Source organism: Lynx canadensis, chromosome F2 (genome assembly GCF_007474595.2).
Source record: "Lynx canadensis isolate LIC74 chromosome F2, mLynCan4.pri.v2, whole genome shotgun sequence".
In the NCBI taxonomy this organism is placed as follows: Eukaryota; Metazoa; Chordata; class Mammalia; order Carnivora; family Felidae; genus Lynx; species Lynx canadensis.
This window is the reverse complement of record NC_044320.2, coordinates 6,856,618-6,874,450: the sequence shown is the minus strand read 5'-3', so window position 1 is coordinate 6,874,450 and position 17,833 is coordinate 6,856,618. Positions and strand designations below refer to the sequence as shown.

General features: G+C 43.7%; 1 protein-coding gene across 1 annotated transcript in view; it reads left to right on the top strand.

Annotated features, from left to right (window-relative positions):
• KHDRBS3 (KH RNA binding domain containing, signal transduction associated 3) overlaps positions 1–17,833 on the top strand; it is a 127,777-nt gene that overhangs the window by 71,286 nt on the left and 38,658 nt on the right. Inside the window, exon 8 of the mRNA XM_032591973.1 lies at positions 13,660–13,742. Coding sequence (XP_032447864.1) covers positions 13,660–13,742 — 83 coding nt within the window. The remainder of the gene's footprint in view (positions 1–13,659; positions 13,743–17,833) is intronic.

The following is a 17,833-nucleotide window of genomic DNA, read 5'->3' as shown; positions in this document are numbered from 1 at the left end:
CCAGGAGGTGGAGTAGAGCAAGGGGCATGCGACAGGTGTTGGGACGCAGCGCGAGCTTGCTGTTGACGTGACGACGGGTCACGAGGTGGACGAGCTGCTTCCGGACTCTAGTGGACGTAGGAAACCATGGCCACGGAGAGGGAAACCTTGGATAGGTGGGGATTGCTGTGTATGATAAACACAAGATCCGGTACTCTTCACACCGTCCAGAATAATTAAAAAGATAATCACAAGTGCTAACGAGAATGGGGTGTGGTGGGAATTCTCATCTGCCACTGTAGGAAGGTAAATTGATATAACGACTTCGGAAAAATATTCGGCACCCCCCGTTAGAACCGAACACACGCTTCCCTAAGACCCAGCGACGCTGCTCCCGGGAGCTGCTCAACAGAGGTGTGTGCAGAGATGAGCCACAGGACGCGTGAAAGAGCCGCGCAGACAAAAACTAGAAAGAAGCGAAATACCCACCCACACAAGGGTGGGTGAGCACGGGGTGGTGTGATGAAACAGACCAGAATTTTCAAGCAGCGAAACGGAACCAACCGTGGCCACGTCCGGCAGCGTGGACACGTCGCACACGCGTAACGGTGGGTGAGAGAAACGTGGCGCAAGGTAGTAGTGAGTCTGGTTCTGTTTCTATAAAGCTCAACGGCAGGCAAACCCCAGGGTTGGTGTTGGAATCCAGGATGGGGGTTCCTGTGGGGGGAGACGCTGTCGTGACTGAGGACGTGTGCAGGGGGTGTGTCTGGGGGGATGTTGATGTTCCGGTTCTTCATCCTGGTGCCGGTTACATGGCTGTGGTTCCTTGGTGACAGTTCACCAAGCTGCACGCTTAGGGTTTGCAGCTTTTGATGCCTTGTTTTTATGCTTGAATAAAAGGTTTTTAAAATATGACCAGTTTGTGTATGAGGAATGCTATGGTAGAGCAGATACTCTTGTCTATAACAGAACAGTAGCTCCTCCTGGAAACGTACCTGCTATTAGACCAGGTGATAATTTGAGGATTTCCCAGAAATCTAAGCAAGGAGAAATCTTAGTGCTGTCGTTATACAGCTTCTGATAGTATGGGGCTTATATTTTCATTGTGGGGAAGCCGTGCATTGTGCGTTAAGTGTGCCTTTCTGTGGACCGGGGGGTCCTTTCTTCTTCGCGGTGACCCCAGAGTCACCTGATGCCTCTCTCCTGGCCAGGTGTCGCTTACACAGGGGCCATCTTCTCACTGAGAAGAGTACGTGAATAGATCCGTAGCTGTCGGTTATTCATTGACTTATCCATTCGTTCAGAAAGCATCTATTGACTGTTTCCTCCTGCAGGCACTGCAGGACATCGTAGGAAAAAAGGGCAGGTGCCCTGTTCTCAGGAAGACTACATTTCAGGGGGGGGTGGGGGGGTTGGGGGGTCATAATCAAATAAATCCTGAGTATTGGTGAGAATCCACCCCAGACCCTCTTGCTAAGAATGACCAGGAAAGGTGAAACAAAAGCAGGAAACAGAAAACATCTTTGAAGGTTTGTAAAAGCAGACACAGCACAAACAAAAAATACTGGCCAACCTCTTGACGAAAATGAAAGGCAAAGCAGCCAGCTCAGCATTTCTGACTGGTTTTGCCCGTGAGGCAGCCTTTCTCAACTGGGGTTCCTCATCTGAGTCTCGGAACAGAGAAATTGATGGCCCGGAAGTGCTGGCATTCCAGATACACAGGAGGGAAGTGGGGTCACTTACACACAGCAGACGCCTTAGGGCACCGGGCTCCATTCTCTGGGAGACCCTGGTTGAGAGGGCCTGTGATGGCTTCTGCCAGTTCCCTAAGAGGCAGCCGAGAAGCTGAACTGAACTGGGGTTTGGGAAGGCTAAAAAATACTGGAGTTTGGGCCCCCGGATTTGGATGCAGAGGGTTGGTGAGCCCTAGGCTTTGCCTTGGAGCTCAGAAAAGCAGTCCCACGGGACGCTTTCTGATCGTCCCAGTCCCTTGTGGGTTAAGGTTAAGCCGGAATCGCTAATTATCCTGTCCTCCCACCCAAAGCAAATATAAATTGTCTCTGGAGAAATGCGTAGTATAGGCTTTGATAAATTATTTCTGTAACTTTTCATATATAATTACAAATTGAAGCCACCAAAATAAAAAGGAAAAAAACAAGAGAGAAAGTAGATTCAGATAGCAGATACAAATTTTAAAGTAAGTCTGTTCTTTAAAATCAAGGAGTTAAAAGGTAAGATTGGTTGTTGAAGCAGACAACTGGAAAATACAGACAACAGATACTCTAAAGCTGTAAAATGCAGAAGAGAACTAAGTAAATGGTTTTCAGCAAATTAGACGCAGATGAAGGAAGAAATACTGTCGTGGAAGTCAGGTCAGTGGAGCAGAAAGACAGACCTTGGTCGCCACGGAAACTCTCCCGAGGCCCAGAAGCCTCTGGCGGCACCTCCTTCGCTTCAAGCCACACGGGCCCCAGGTGACCTGGCGACCGTCCTCCCTCCGACTCTCTCCACCTTGCTGTCTCTACCTCAGGACCTTTGTGCTTGTTTTTCATTCCGCCTGAAATATCGCTCTCCCCCTCAAACACATCTGCTTAAACAGCTTCTCACTTCCTTCCCGTGTCCTCCTCAGTCCCTGCTGAGTCCTTGCCCACAGCCCCTCCAGCTGCCCCCAGGTCTCAAGCCTCCCCCACCTCTCACTGTGCTAACCTACTGTCCTTGTGATGGCTGGTTTTGTTTGTCTGCTTCCCCCTGGGAATGGAGGCCCCAGGGGGACAGAGACTTTGTTTTGTTTGTTCAGTACTGTATGCCCAATGCTTACAGCAGTGCCTGGCACACAGTAGGCATTCAACAAACGCCCCCCCTTCCCCCCATTGCCCCGGGAGAGCGGACAAATTGACATGAAAATCTTCAGCATGATGTGCGTGGTGTGGCGTTAATAAAATATAGTAATTCCCCTTTCTTCCATCTTCATGGGATTTTTCGTTTTCTTTAATTTTCGATATACAGCCTTCCCTCGTTTGTGGAATTTCTGGGTTAACCTCTTTGTTATCTTATTTTCCTTTATTGTATTTTCGAGCACCTTGTCAATTCCAAACGAACATGATTCTGTCTCGGTTCGGTGGCCTGAGAGTCGCTGACCTGGCTGTGTTTTCACAGGCTGTGTTCAAGTATGGCTAGAAGCGCCGCAGATCGCGGGGAGCCCCTTCTCCGTCCAGAACCACGCAGCTCCTACAAGCATTTGCTGAACGCATATGCACACGCTGCAGTTGTAGACAAAGTTTTAAGAATTTATCACATTCTACAAGAGACAAATACCTGGAGAGCTCTGATGTTTCTCTGGCCTAATAGCTTGAAACTGTTAAAAGGGATAGATCTTTAAATAAAACTGCCTTTATTGGGCAGGCCCTGTGCCAACCAGCTTCATATGTGCTTTTTGGTTAATCTGTCCACAACCATCAGGAATAGCCAGAACATGGATTATGATGCCATTTGGCAAATTATAAAATTGAGGTTGAGGAGGATAGGTGATTTTCCCAAAGCCACACAGCTGGTAAGAGGCAGAGCTGGAACTTGAACACAGGCATCAGACTCCAAAGACCGATAGGGAGAATTTGTAAGATTCCAGTAGAAGCGGCATAGTATTTTCCTCATAGCCATAAACGAACACCTAAGGACGTGATTGGATTGTTGAGTTAATGGTGTTTTATTTAAATGGTTATGGAAAAGATTCTTATATAGAATTGTTATTAATACTGTGATTTTTGTCCTTAATGATAGCCTGTTTCGGTGATATGTTCGTGGTCATTGGTGATACTTGGCAAGAATATTAGTACTCAGAACGCAGGGAAAATGCAGTTCTCAAAAGACTGTCTTTAGCTTAATGTTTGTTTAATAAACTCAATCATTAAAAGACTATAGATTTTAATAAGCTTTAGTACTGTATTATGAATGAAAACTTTCTGCATTTGGAAATGACCAGATATCACCCTAATTGGAGTGAGGTGTTATATAGGGTAATTGTTTCCTTTTAAAAGGGCTCAAAACCAAAACATTACTTTTAAAATCACTCACTGTCTTTTGTGAATTCTTCTGTTTAAAATGGCTTTTCCCAGCTTAAATGTTATGCTTGATTTTGCTTGTGACAGAAATAGAATTAAAAATAGGCCATGCCGTTTCCTTTATCCTGGAAAATCTCTTCTTTTCAAAAGCAAGATTTCTTTGGTATTTGGCCATGTGTCGGTTGGAGTTTTATAGGTCGGGTACGCAAACGAAGAATTTCTACCTGTGGGAGAACATGTTTCTCCTCCCGTAGCTCTGGCGTCTACCAAATGTCCAGGTCACCCGGTCAGTTAAACTCCACGTAGACATCTTCATCATCAAAGATAAAAAACTCAGAGGCATAGCTTATTGAATAAATAGGTTTTCTTTATTGAGGCAAGAATTTATATTGATATACATTTACCTCTTGTCCAAGTTTTCTGTTTTGAATAATGTTCTGACTTTAAGAAATAGAACACAGGGTTTTAAAAGGGAATTTTTTTCTCTGAGGATAGGGAATGCAAGAGTGGTGGTAATATTTGACAGAAGAATTCAGGTGAGGTCTCGTCAAAATCCATCATATTTTAATCAGTATTGCATTTTATCCTACGCTGTCTCTTTTATTTGCGTTTATCCTAAAGAAGCTCTATTTCCTGCCACTTGGCCTGTAGTTAATTTTTGTTGTCATTCATTCGTTCATTCAATACGGTCACTGTAAGCCTCCTATGTGCCAGACCTTGACAATACAAGGGAACGAGCAAGGCCTTGGCCGTACCCTTGAGGACCTCGCAGACTCATAGGGAAGAAGGGAGGCAGAGGGGTAATTCGAGGTCCCTCGTGTAAGCAAGTTATCAGTGATCATGGAAGCACAGAGGGGTGAAATTTCAGCCTGATGTCTTCTGTTGGAAAGCCTAAAAAAGGGGATGTCAGAAAGAACCGCAGGTACATAGAATTTGCAGCATGAAACGGCAAGGCTTCTTCTGGGTCCTCAGGGAGGTGTGGAAGCTCGTCCTGTGCTGTCTCGGGTAAGTTGCTGAGGCAAGACGGTGAGAGGCTTAGGAATTTGTTCCTTATTTTGTAGGAACAGGAGGGGTGGAAATTGGAGATTTGTATGCAGGGAAGCAGCACACTCAGATGAGCATTTTGGTGAATAATTCTGGAGGAAGGTTTAGGGTTTAGATAAGGAAGCTCTTCCAGGCAGATGAGTTAGAATATTGTACTAGTCCAGCTGAGAACTTCTGGATGATTCTAACGCAGTTAGTTACCTTAGGAATAGAGTCGGGGGCGGGGTGGGGGGGGGTATGTACAAGGGAGGCTGAGGAGATAAAGGTTTCCTGCCAGGCAGAATGGTCGGTGGGATGGGAAGGCGAGAGGCACGGGCTCTGTCCAGGTGAAGGTGCCTTCAGAGCCTTGTGCAGACCAGCGGTTTGTTAGCATCTCATTAGGGCGGTGTCTCCTGTGCTGCCCATTTGCAGGTCCAGAGCCCTGTTTGAAAAGTGCAGCGAAGGAGATGAAACATCTGTGCTTGCATTTTAATGATGTCCGGGAGCTCTCTTAAGCTTCTCCCAGAGCAAATGCATTAGGTTCTTAGCATAAACAGGTTCATAAACGCCCGCTGTCTTCGCGTGGGGTCACGGAGGAGTGGCCCTGGGAGGGCATAGGTGAAGGCACGCTCAGGCAGGAGACGGGACCGGGTGGGGGTGGGTCTGGCACGCTTTTTCCTCTGCAGGCACTCCGTCCAGCAATCGAATGAGCATTGATTTATCGAGCTATCCTTCCTGCGCTCCGGGCCCTGCCCCCACCCTGTGTGAAAGAATAAGCAAGACACAATCCGTGTTCACAACAGCGGGGGAGGCCAGGAGCCAGTCATTGCCACACACTCAGTGGAGGTGTGTGTGTCCGATCCGACCTGGGCGTCACACGGGTGTGACAGACGCTGGTTTCATGGGACTGAGAAGATACGGTAGGAGAGGAGAGTCCTTTGAGCCTCACCGTGAGAAATTTCTTCAGAGATGGGTGGTCACAGACTTGTAGGAAGCAGCACACACATGGCAGAAAATGAGGACAACGTGTTGCCTGGGGCCATGTCACAAGGGCCAGTGTTCTCTAGGAGAAAATACACACATGTGAGAAATTACACAGAGATTTCAGGTGTAAAGACAGTTGTTTGACATGTCTGAGCGCTGCCCCCAGGGACCTAGTGAGTTCCCCCTCCCAGGTCCTGGCAGGCTTTGTAGAGTCCGGGGTTAGCTGGATGACTGAACTGAATCCGTGTATCCCCTCTATACTAGATTTATGGTTCTACCCGATCGCGTGTTAACTTGTAACGGACAACGCATTCACTGTTTTTTAAAATTCCTGCCTTGGCCTCAGAAAAATCTAAAGAGGAATTTCTTCCAGGTGTGTGGGATGGTGTAGTGTTGGTCTGGCTGTATTTCATGGACGCGAGACACACAAAAAGCTTCCATGCTGTTCTGCCATCTTGCCCCCCCCCCCCCCAAGAGGAATTTCTTTTTTTTTTTTTTTTTTCCAACGTTTATTTATTTTTGGGACAGAGAGAGACAGAGCATGAACGGGGGAGGGGCAGAGAGAGAGGGAGACACAGAATCGGAAACAGGCTCCAGGCTCCGAGCCATCAGCCCAGAGCCCGACGCGGGGCTCGAACTCACGGACCGCGAGATCGTGACCTGGCTGAAGTCGGACGCTTAACCGACTGCGCCACCCAGGCGCCCCTAAGAGGAATTTCTTAATATTCAAACGATATGAGTAAGAAAACAAGCAACAAGTAGTTGGAAACAGTAAGAGCATTCAGAAAAAAAGGGTGGCTGCTGACCCCCAGATCAGTCCTCAGACAAAGAAGCCTAATGTTAAGGGACTCTTACCCATCCCCCCGCCCTGCCTTTCCTCATTATGGCAACCAACACGGAGTCCTTTCCGATTAAGCCCCCCAATTGTTGTCTGCCAGTGACTTCATCTGTTGCCTGCAGCAAGGTGGCAGATGATCCCCAAGAATCCCCTCTACCCCCTCCTAGAAACTTCTGAATGTATTTGCACCTACACTCAGCTTTTCCTCCTTCTCTCCTGTCACATTTTCCTTCACACTTCCCACAGCTTTCAAGTGTTGTCCATTGAATAGAGAGCGGAAGTGCGTCCCTCTGGCCAAATCCACCTGTGAAATCATCATGAAAGAAATCATGTGAGGACTGCAAATTTAATCTTTTAAAATCTTCAGTGTAAAAACATGAAAGTCAATTAATTCAATGACCTAAACCATTTGAAAATTCAAATAAATTTCTAGCATTGTAACATCTGATGGAATAATTGAACAAGGAATGAGTCTGTAAGGCTAAAAGTGTAGTATAGCACTTCACATTTTAGTTTTTGAAGAAAGTTCCAGTCACTTACAATCTCGATTCTTTAAATAAGCTTAGAAGTAGAATTCCTAACTTGGCGAAGCCATATTCTTCCCAAGCTACGACCAAATTACTGACGAAACCGTGAGCTCCACATCGCCAAACTGCCCAGTGCAGTGACCTAGGTAACAAGCCCTCCAGATCCACCCTTGCCGTTCCATTCCCCCACCCCGGTACCCGAGAACGAGTTCTAAACCATAAGGTGGATCATGTCACTCAGAACCCCAACCCACGCACCGTGACTGGGCCATTCACTAACCGCTTCATGGGATTCTCTGTTTCCTTGCTCTCCATTCTTCCACTGGCGTCCTGCAGTGTACCCACAACAAGCCGTTGGCTTTCCTGGACGAGGAAGGTTCTCAGGTGTCTGTACCTCCACTGTTCTGCACCTGCTGTCCATTCTGCCAAATGCTTATTTTTCGTGCATGTTTCCAGGACTTTTGCTTTTCCCTGCTTTTGAAACTAAATGCTGGCGTTGGCATTTCTGACAGTTTTCCCTGTCCCTTCCCGCTCCCTGCTGGGCAGTTCTGTGCCACCTCAGTGCACAGCGCCACCTCGCCTTTGCCACGGCATTTGACATGTTGCATTATCAGTATCTCTTTAGTGGCCTGTCCCCTGTCTCGCGCCACCTCATGCCAGAGTACTCACTAGACAGTGGCGCTCCTTTTCAGTTCATGGTGCTGACAGAGTGCCAGGAACAGGGTAGGCGCCAAGTGGAGGTTTGGGTTTTTAATTTAACAATAATACTCCTGGGGCGCGTGGGTGGCTCAGTTGGTTAAGCGTCTGACTTGAGCTCAGGTCATGATCTCACCACTAGTGAGTGAGGTCAAGCCCCGCAGCAGGCTCTGTGCTGCCAGCTCAGAGCCTGGGGCCTGCTTCCGATTCTGTGTCTCCCTCTCTCTCTGCCCCTGTCCCACTCACACTGTGCCTCTTTCTCTCAAAAGTAAACAAACGTTAAAAAAATTAAAAATCTTACTCTTTCCATTAGGAACACCGGCTTCTTTTAATTTATTAATTCACCAGAATTATCAGTAATACCTGCCTCATATGACTTACCTCATTATTAAAATCATATCAATTTTGTTTTTGTTTTGTCTGTATCTTGTCTGATAGCTTTCTCCTTCTTGCATTGGTCTTTGGAAGATCACCAAATTACTAATCCGCCTTTAGGTACTATGGGGAACACGATGGTTTGTATATTGTGTGCTAACTGTCCTTCACTTTTATTCTTCCTCTGCCCCTGTAGAATATTCTGTTCTATCTTCTGCAAGAAGTACTGGACACATAGCTGTTCAACAAATATTAAGTTCCTCCTTTGTGAAAAAATATTTAAAAATAACGTGATCATGTAGAAAATGTATATGCCTTATTCCTGCAAAGACAGTACGATCTCTTAGTATTGATACTCATGTTCCAAGATGGAACACATTATAATATAACCTCCTATTTAGATATTTATGTTTTCCTAAGCCAAGTAAATTGAGGTTTAGTATTTAATAGATGCTTATGAAGAGAGAATAACTAAGGCAATCACTTTAAAATCAATTATTTGGCTCATACCCTCTCATACAGTGGCTTCTGGTGTTCTTCCTCTGTTGTATAATTTTAGAAATACAGGACAGAGGTCTCCATGAGTAATGCTTTAGTAAAATAGTTAATTATATGCTATCCTTCATAAAGTTCTTAATATAGGTCAGGCATTTTGCTGGAATATGTACATATATGTGTATATATAATTTCTCATCCTTTCAAAATACTTAAGGGATTCACAGGTGACAGGTAAAGAAACAGATTCTGAGATGTGAATGAGCCTGAGTAAAATCATCGATAGTAAATTATGGAAGCCCATCTAACTCCAGGTCCTTTCTCTTACCCCTTGGCCACATTTCTCTGCTTCCACAGATCCGGTGGTGATCGTTAAATTGATTAGCATTGATAATACCGATGTTCCAAAATACTTAGATGTTATTTTCAGGCTCATTTAAATATTAAATAAATACCAGTGAAGTCCAAAGTCATTATGTAATTGACTAACACCAGAAACTTAGTAATCAGTTTTAGGGTAGGATTCACACGTTCATGGACATAGATGCCATTGTAATATATCCAATTTTATCTTACAAAATGACCATTTCTCTAGACCTTTTTGAATTCCACAGTGCTTTTAAAATAACCATTGTGTGCTTGTTATTTTATCTGCAGAATGTCCTCAGTTTGAAGTCTGTCTCCATAGAACTAAGGAAGATGGCTTTTGCTCTTGCTGGGTTTTCTTTTTATTGTTGAGTTGTAAGAGCTCTTTTTACATTCTGAATATTAGACCATAATCAGATATGTGATTTGGAAATATTTTTCTCCTGTCCCATGGATAGTCTTTTCATTTTCTTGCTAGCATCCTTTGATGCATAAGTTTCTAATTTTGATGGTCTATATTTTCTATTAGATATATCTATATTATCTATTAGGTATCTATTATCTATATTTTCTTTGGTTGTTTGTGCTTTTGCTGGCATATCTAAGAAACTAATGACTGATCCAAAATCACAAAGATCTACATCTATGTTTTCTTCTAAGAGTTTTGTAGTTTTATCTTGTATACTTAGATGCATGTTGCATTTTGCATTAATTTTTGTATATGGTGTGAGGTAACAGTCCAGCTTCATTCATTTGCATGTGGATATCCATTTGTTCTCACACCATATACTGAAAAGACTGTACTGTTCACCATTCAGTTGTCTTGGCACCCTGTTGGAAATGAATTGACCATAAATGTGAGGGTTTTATTTCTGTGCTCTCAGTCTCATTCTGTTGATCTGTGTCTCTACCAGTACCTCACTGTTGTGATTACTTAGCTTTGTAGTAAATTTTGAATTGGAGAAATGTAGGGTCTGTCCTCTGGAATGTTCCCTATGTAATGAAAAAGAATGTGCATTTTACCCTTACTGGGTAGAGTGTTCTATAGATGTATGTTAGTTCTATAATTGTCTGTTAGGTATAATTGATTTGTATTGTTCAAATCTTCTATTTCTTCTTTGATCCTTTTTTCAGGCATTATTTTTATTTTGGAGAGTGTGATATTGAAGTTCCCAATTATTATGGTTAAATTGTCTATTTCTCCTGGTAATTCTGTCATTTTTTACTTCATGTACTTTGAGCTCTATTATTATTTATGTGTGTATATATTTGCATACATTTTTGAATTATCATCTTGATAGACTTGACTCTTTTATCATTATAAGTAAATGTCCTTTTTCTCTGGTGACAGTTTTTGTCTTAAAGTCTGTTTTGTCTGATATTAGTGCAGCTACGGTAGTTCTCTTTTGATTCATATTTCCACGGTTTGGTATATCTTCTTTCTTCCTTTTCAATTTATTTTTATCTTTGAATCTAAAGTGTGTCTCTCGTAGACAGCATATGGTTGGATCTTTCTTTTTAAGCAGAATGCCATTTTCTGCCTTTTAATTTATTCTACTTAGTTTAATCCATTTACATTTAGTGTAATTACTGATAAGGTAGGATTTACATCTCTCACTTTGCTTTTTTGTTTTACCCTATGTCTTATGTCTTTTTGGTACCTTACTCTCCCCTTTTGTTGTTAGGTATTTGTTTATTGTATCACTTTAACCCCATTACCATTTCTTTTTCTACTTTTTATGTTTTTTTTTAAATTATTTTCTTAGCCTGCCCTGCAGATTACAATTTATTTTCTAATTTATATCAGTCTTTCTCAGAATTATACCAACTTAATTTTAACAGGACACAAAAACTTTGCTTCTCTTTAGCTCCGTCCTCACCTGCCCACCTTTGTATTGTCACTGCCATGAAGATTGCAGCTTCCATACATCGTGTGTCCATCAACACAATTATAATTAGTTCTTCATTCAGTTGGTTTTTAAATCAAATAGGAGAAAAAAAAGTTACTACAAAAACACAACTATAGTTTTGTATTTCCCTAAGTAGCTATCTGTATCAGTGTTACTTATTTTTTCATGTGGACTCAAGTTACTATCTAATGACTTTTCACTTTACATTAAAGACTTCTTTTACTCTTTTGTGTAGAACATGTCTGCTGTTGAATTCTGTTTTTGCTTACCCGAGAATATATTAATTTTTCCATTTAAAAAAATTTTTTTAACATTTTATTTATTTTTGAGAGAGAGAGAGGGAGGGGCAGAGAGAGAGGGAGACACAGAATCCAAAGCAGGCTCCAGGCTCTGAGTTGTCAGCACAGAGTCCGATGTGGGGCTCCAACCCACGAACCGTGAGATCGTGACCTGGCTGAAGTTGAACGCTTAACCAACTGAGCCACCCAGGAGCCCCAAATTTTTCCATTTTTTGAAGGATAGTTCTGCTGGTTATAGAATTCTTAGTTGACAGTCTCTTGCTTCTAGTACTTGAAAAGTGGAATCCCATTGTCTTCTGGCCTCCATGGTTTTTCTTGAGAAATCAGCTTTTGATATTATTGATACTCTCTTTCACATGATGAGCGGCTTCTGTCTTGCTGCTTTAAGAGCTTCTCTTTGTCTTTGTCTTTCAACATTTTGATGATGTTTCTAGGTGTGGGTCTCTTTGAGCTTACCTTACTTTCAGTGTTTTGAGCTTCTTGGTTGTGTAGATAAGGTTTTTCATCAAATTTGGCAAGTGTTTAGCCATTATTTCTCTTTCTAATCTTTTTGCTTCTTATTTTCCTCTCCTTCTGGGTATCTCATTATGCATATGTTCCTGTTTGATGGTGTTTCACAGGTCTCTGGGACCCTGTTCACTTTTCCTTATCCTTTTGTATCTTCTTCCTCAGAATGGATAATCTCAATTCATCTTTCTTCAGGTTTACTTACTCTGTCTTCTGCATGGTTATATCTGCTGTTGAACCTCTCTGGTGAATTTTCCCTTCCAGTTATACTTTACCACTCAAGAATTACTTTGGATTCTTTACTATTTTTATATCTATATTTAGTGAGGCATTGTTATTATCCTTTAGTTCTGTAGACACAGAGTATCCTTTAGTTTTTAAAATATATTTAAAATAACTGATTTAAAGTCTTTGGCTAGTAAGTCCAGTGTCTTGTCTTCCTCAGGGACCATTTCTGGTGATTACTTTTTTCTCGTTGTATGAACCATACTTTTGTGTTCCTTTTCATATCACCTAATCTTTTTTACTAAGACTGGACATTTAGTGTGTCAGCTATGGAAATCAAATTCTCCTTCCTCCCAGTATTTTCTGTTTTCCTTTTTTTATTTAGTGACTTTTCCAAACTCATTTTGTAAAGTTTATATTTATTATGAGTTATCACTGAAGTGTTTCCTATCTGTCACCTTAGTGGTCAGCTAATGATCGGACGGTGATTTTATCGAATGCCTGGAGACTGAGTACCAAGCAGGTTGGAACAGCAGGTCTTTAAAACTCAGCCAGTTGGTTTACAACTAACTCTTTCCTTGACCTTGCCTTTCCTTCTTGTGAGAAGCGCAGGGTCATCCTGAGGAGAGAGCCTAGGGTCCTCCCAGGTCTTTCCTTGGCCTGTACATGGCACTGTGCAGCTATGTAGCCTTCTAGATTCCCAGGAGTATGTCAGAGCTTTTCAAAGGGAGAATGGATATCTCATCCTGGCCCTTTTCTAGGTGGCTTTTGATTAGACTGTTGTTTGCTCCAACCACCTCAAGTAGCTGAAATCTTATGTAATTGCCTCTATTTATTTTCTTTAAATACCCTCAGGGAAAAGGCTTTTTGCACTGGATGAGTCCAAGCCAGGTCAAATGCAGTCCTCAGGGAATGAGGTTGAAAGAGCCCCGCCCTGTTCTCCTCCTGCAGTGGCCCTCAGCCTGCTGGAGTCCACTGTGGTCAAGGCTGTGGGTTTTCAAGGCTCCTGCAGAGCAGGGAGTGAAGGGTGGGAATAGGGCTCATTAAAACATCACAGAGCTCACTGCTCCTACCAAGGTTCAGCCAAATTTTTAAAAATAAATGCTCCTTAGATCTCTGCAAACCTTTTGTTAATTTCCAGAGTTTTGAAACTGTTGATTCTAACAATTTTTGCCAGTTTCTTTTTGCTTTTACAGAGAGAATTTTTGGAAGTTCTTGTCATTTTCACTGATGTCACTCTTAATATTTTTCTTTACACTATAATTAGATGTGGAGTTAAATGTTAGCTGAGTTAATAAAGAGTCACTAAAAGCAGAGTGGTTCTTTTTGTCCAGAAACTTTTCTGAACTTTTTTATACTTCTCCTGTTTTATTGTAGGACTATGATGATGGTTATGGCACTGCTTATGACGAACAGAGTTATGATTCCTATGATAACAGCTATAGCACCCCTGCCCAAAGGTAAGAGACCATCTCTGACTGGACCCTGTTAACAGACACTTGTGCCCTTCCACGTTTATGCACTCTGGGAACCGGATGGTGATCAGACAATGAGGGTAATTTGACTTGGCTTGCTTTGTTTCTTGTTTGTTTTAATTGGAGAGGCCCTCTCCGTCTTAGCAACTAGCATGCATCACCCCTCCAGAACTTATTGTAGTGTTAAAGCAATGAAGCTTGAAAAATAAAAATTGAAGTTTTATTTACTCTAAAGTTTTAACTCAGTGTTCAGTGTATTCTAAGGAAAAACAATGTCTTCAAAGTCTGTGGCTCTTCAAGTGCCCCAAATCACATGAACAATGTGGAAATACCCTGCGTTGTCAGTGCCTCAGGAGGAAAGCCCCAGAAGTTTCGCTTGGCATTCCGAGAAGGTTTCTGTTTCTCAGCAGCAGTGATCCTGTTTTCTAACAACTTCAAATTCATATTTGTGAATAATGAGTTAGCTCCGCTTCATTTTCTAAAGAAGTATTTACCCAGAAATAAGTAAGTGTTATCAGAGGCAAAACAGAGCTTTATAGTTACCTCTTGTGATAATATACCTTGATGTTCATTGATATATGAAATCAGTGTTTATTCTGTTCAGAATGTTTTCCTAAATGCCTGGAAACCTCTTGCTTTATGTTTAAAATTCTAAGTGGGGGACAATGATAGACACATGTACAAAACAAAATAGCGGCTTTATGAAGCATAAAAAAATACAAATTGCGTGGTTGTTTTGATGAAGTATAAACCACTTCTGAACTCACGTGGCACCAGGCAACTTTGAACAGGCAGCTGCTGTTACTCGTGAGCTCTGGTACCCAGGTTGACAAGGATATAAAATTCTTTTTCCTTTCAGGCTCAGGTCACATTTTTTTTCTCCTATAACTTGTAACAGTTGAGACCCTTCAGTCTTGGACTCTCAACTTGGTCTTGGTTTCTGTGAGTGGAAACCTCACACTGGTATCCTTGAGGGTGTTGGCGCAGCCTGGGGGGACCGGCACTGGTAGATGCTAGCCACGACGTCACATAGTATCTCATTTAAGTGTCCCGGCAACTTTATCAAGTATGGGGCGCCGTTCTCACTGTATAGATGAAGAAAAGGAGCACAGAGCACAAGATGAAGCCATTTGCCAGAAATCCCCTGTGGAGTGTAAACCTCTTACTTACTTGTGTCTCGTTGAGTCTGAATGGTTACGGCAGGAGCTGACGTATCTGTTTTACAAATGGCGAACTGAGGGCTCAGAGAAGTAAAGGAGCAATCCGGAACGTGAGCCTCGACTTAGGGAGCTCGGAGTCTTAATGTTAGAGTGAAAGCATTGTTAATATGATGGATCACGAGTGTTCATCCCTTTGGTCATTTATGTAGCCAAAATTTGTTGAATGTCCGTGTGTGTCGGGGATGCTCGATGCTTGGGATACAAAGATTATGGAGGCAAAGACCCTTTGAAAAGCTCACAGGCCAGAAGGAAAAGAAAAAAATACTTAAGAGTAATGTAATACGGTAATCGTTATGAGAGGTCTGAGGAACACTTCGGGATTTCCCGAAGAAGGCAGCGCTAAAGTCTGGTTGAGAACCCTGAGGACCTTTCACTGAGAAAGGGAAGGGTGAGTAGGAGTCACCGGGGTACAGACAGGGAAGGGCATTTCACCGAGCTGGAAGAGCGGGGCCCGGTGGGGGCAGCACGTGCCATCTGCAACTCCAGTTCATGGGCAGAGCTAGAAGGTGTGAGGCGCGGCAGGGAGGTGGGGGGAGGAGCGGCCGCACTCTGCCCCCTGCACGTGCTGAGACTCGGTGCCACGGGCAGCAGGTGGCCCGGAGCCCCAGAGAGTTACACGCGAGGCGCGGTGAGTTTCGACTTGGATTCAGAGAGTCATTCCACGGCCATGGAGGGGCTGGACTGACAGGTGGGAAAGCCTCGAGGCAGGGACCAATTAAGAGGCTGGTACATCATGAGGCCTTTAAATGTCAGGGAAGACTCACTTAAAGAGGCATCTTGCCTGACAACCCCCCGTCTGCCGTCTTTGAAGTGATCTTTGCAGTGTTGCAACTCATCATACCTGGAGGAGGACGGAGGATTGTGTGAGGGTGGCACACGTTGACAAATTGAGAAGCCACTCTTGGTTAGGTGTTCTGAGTGTTCGTCTAATCCTCATGACCTGTGACATACACGTCAGTCCTTTCAAAGAAGAAGGAAACTGTGATTTATCAGAATTAGACAACTTGCCTAAGATCACGCAGCTTACCGGCAGAGGAGCAGACTTTGAACCTGGGTCCTGCCTACACGTGTCCCCTCACGCCATGTGCCCCCCCAACAGCTGTCCCCCCCACAGCCGTGTCCCCCCCACACACACACATAGCCTTACTGGGTGTGACTAAGCAGCTGCTCTACTGGAAACTCCTGGAAACTAAGCAGCTATATGATGGAGGTTGACAAGATGGTTTTATACACTGTATTAGTTTGCTAGAGTTACCGTAACAAAATAACCACAGTCTAGGTGGCTGAGGCAATAGAATTTTATTTTCCCACAGTTACAGAGGCTAGAAGCCCAAGGTCAAGGTCTTGGGGGATTTGGTCTTTCCTGAGGCTTCTTCCCTTGACTTGCACATGGCCGCCTTCTTGCTGTGTCCTCACGGGGTCTTTCTCTGTGCACGTGCATCTCTGGTCTCTGTGCATGTCCACGTTTCCTCTCTTCCGATGGCACCAGTCAGATTGGATGAGGACCCACGCACAGCCTCACTTTAATTTAATCACCTCTTTAAGGGCCCCATCTCCAAATACGCTCCCATTCTGAGGTACTGGGGGGTGGGGCTTCAACATACGATCTGGGGTGGGGGCACAGTCCAGCCCATCGTATGCACATACTGTAACACTTGGTTTAAGCACAACACTGAATGTCTCAGAATTAGAAATCTGGTATAAACCAGTTAGGATACCAAACGTTCAAATCATCCCCAGGACCAAAAAGTGAGTACTAACAAGGAAATCACCACCGATTCTTTTTCTCTCCCTCTCTCTGCCCCTGCCCCCTCTCTCAAAGTAAATAAATAAACTTAAAAAGAAAAGGAAATCACTACCACCGTCCTCTTCAGCGACTTGAGTGTTTACTCTGTGCCTGGTACTGTATCGTGGGCTTCACATCAATTCTCTGTCCCCTCTCAGCGTGCCCCGAAATAGTGCAAAATTCAAGTCTAAACATGCCATTCCCTTGCACACAGGTTCAGAGAGGTTAAATGGCTCATCATCCACACTCGAAAGGCTCAGCAGTGGTACAAACCCACCTTGGCCCCAAAGCGTTCTCTTTGTACTTTGTTGCATTGCCTTTCCAGTCTGCTTTGACCTCAGTGGCTGGAATTAATTCCAATTAGTATGTCCCATACACGGTCTTCAAAAATCTAATACTTTGTGATGCTTTTGAATCCCCTAAGAATTAGGCCTCCCATCTGATCAGGAAGCATTGCCTTATCAGACGTGGACTACCTCTCTCAAACCTAGAATTTCATTTCTGCTGCGTATTATTGTGGGACCGGACTGATGGAATTAGGGGCCTTATTTTTCCGATTTTACGTTAGTTCCTTTCGGCAAATAGCATTCACCACCACCCCTCTCAAGGAGCACACAGCCTTAGTGTTCACTAACAGAGAATGCCCCAGAACACTTGATCCGTGGTCTGAAAGTCTTGGACTTTGCCACTTCAGGTCCTGTAAAATCAACTTCGGACTTCAGTAGTCCTCTCACGTGTGCATATAGTTCAGTGTTACTGCCGAATTCTTTACTTGGTTGGTCTCCTCTTAGATCGCAGAGCTGTTCTGAAGACGTTCTTTGACGCATGGTGTGGAAGAAAGAGCACAAGCACAGGTTCGACCGCACTGTCCACCGTGGCAGCTCGCACACGTGCCCGCCGAGTGCTTGCAGTGTGGCTGGCGCGGTGGGTGTGCTGGGCGTGTAGGGCACGCGGCAGCGTCCGAAGACTTCGTAGGAGATAGACGATGAAATAAACACCTTGCTGAAATTAATTTTACCTGTTTCTTTTTAAGCAAGCCTTTTTTTTAAGCTTTTTAAAAATGTTTATTA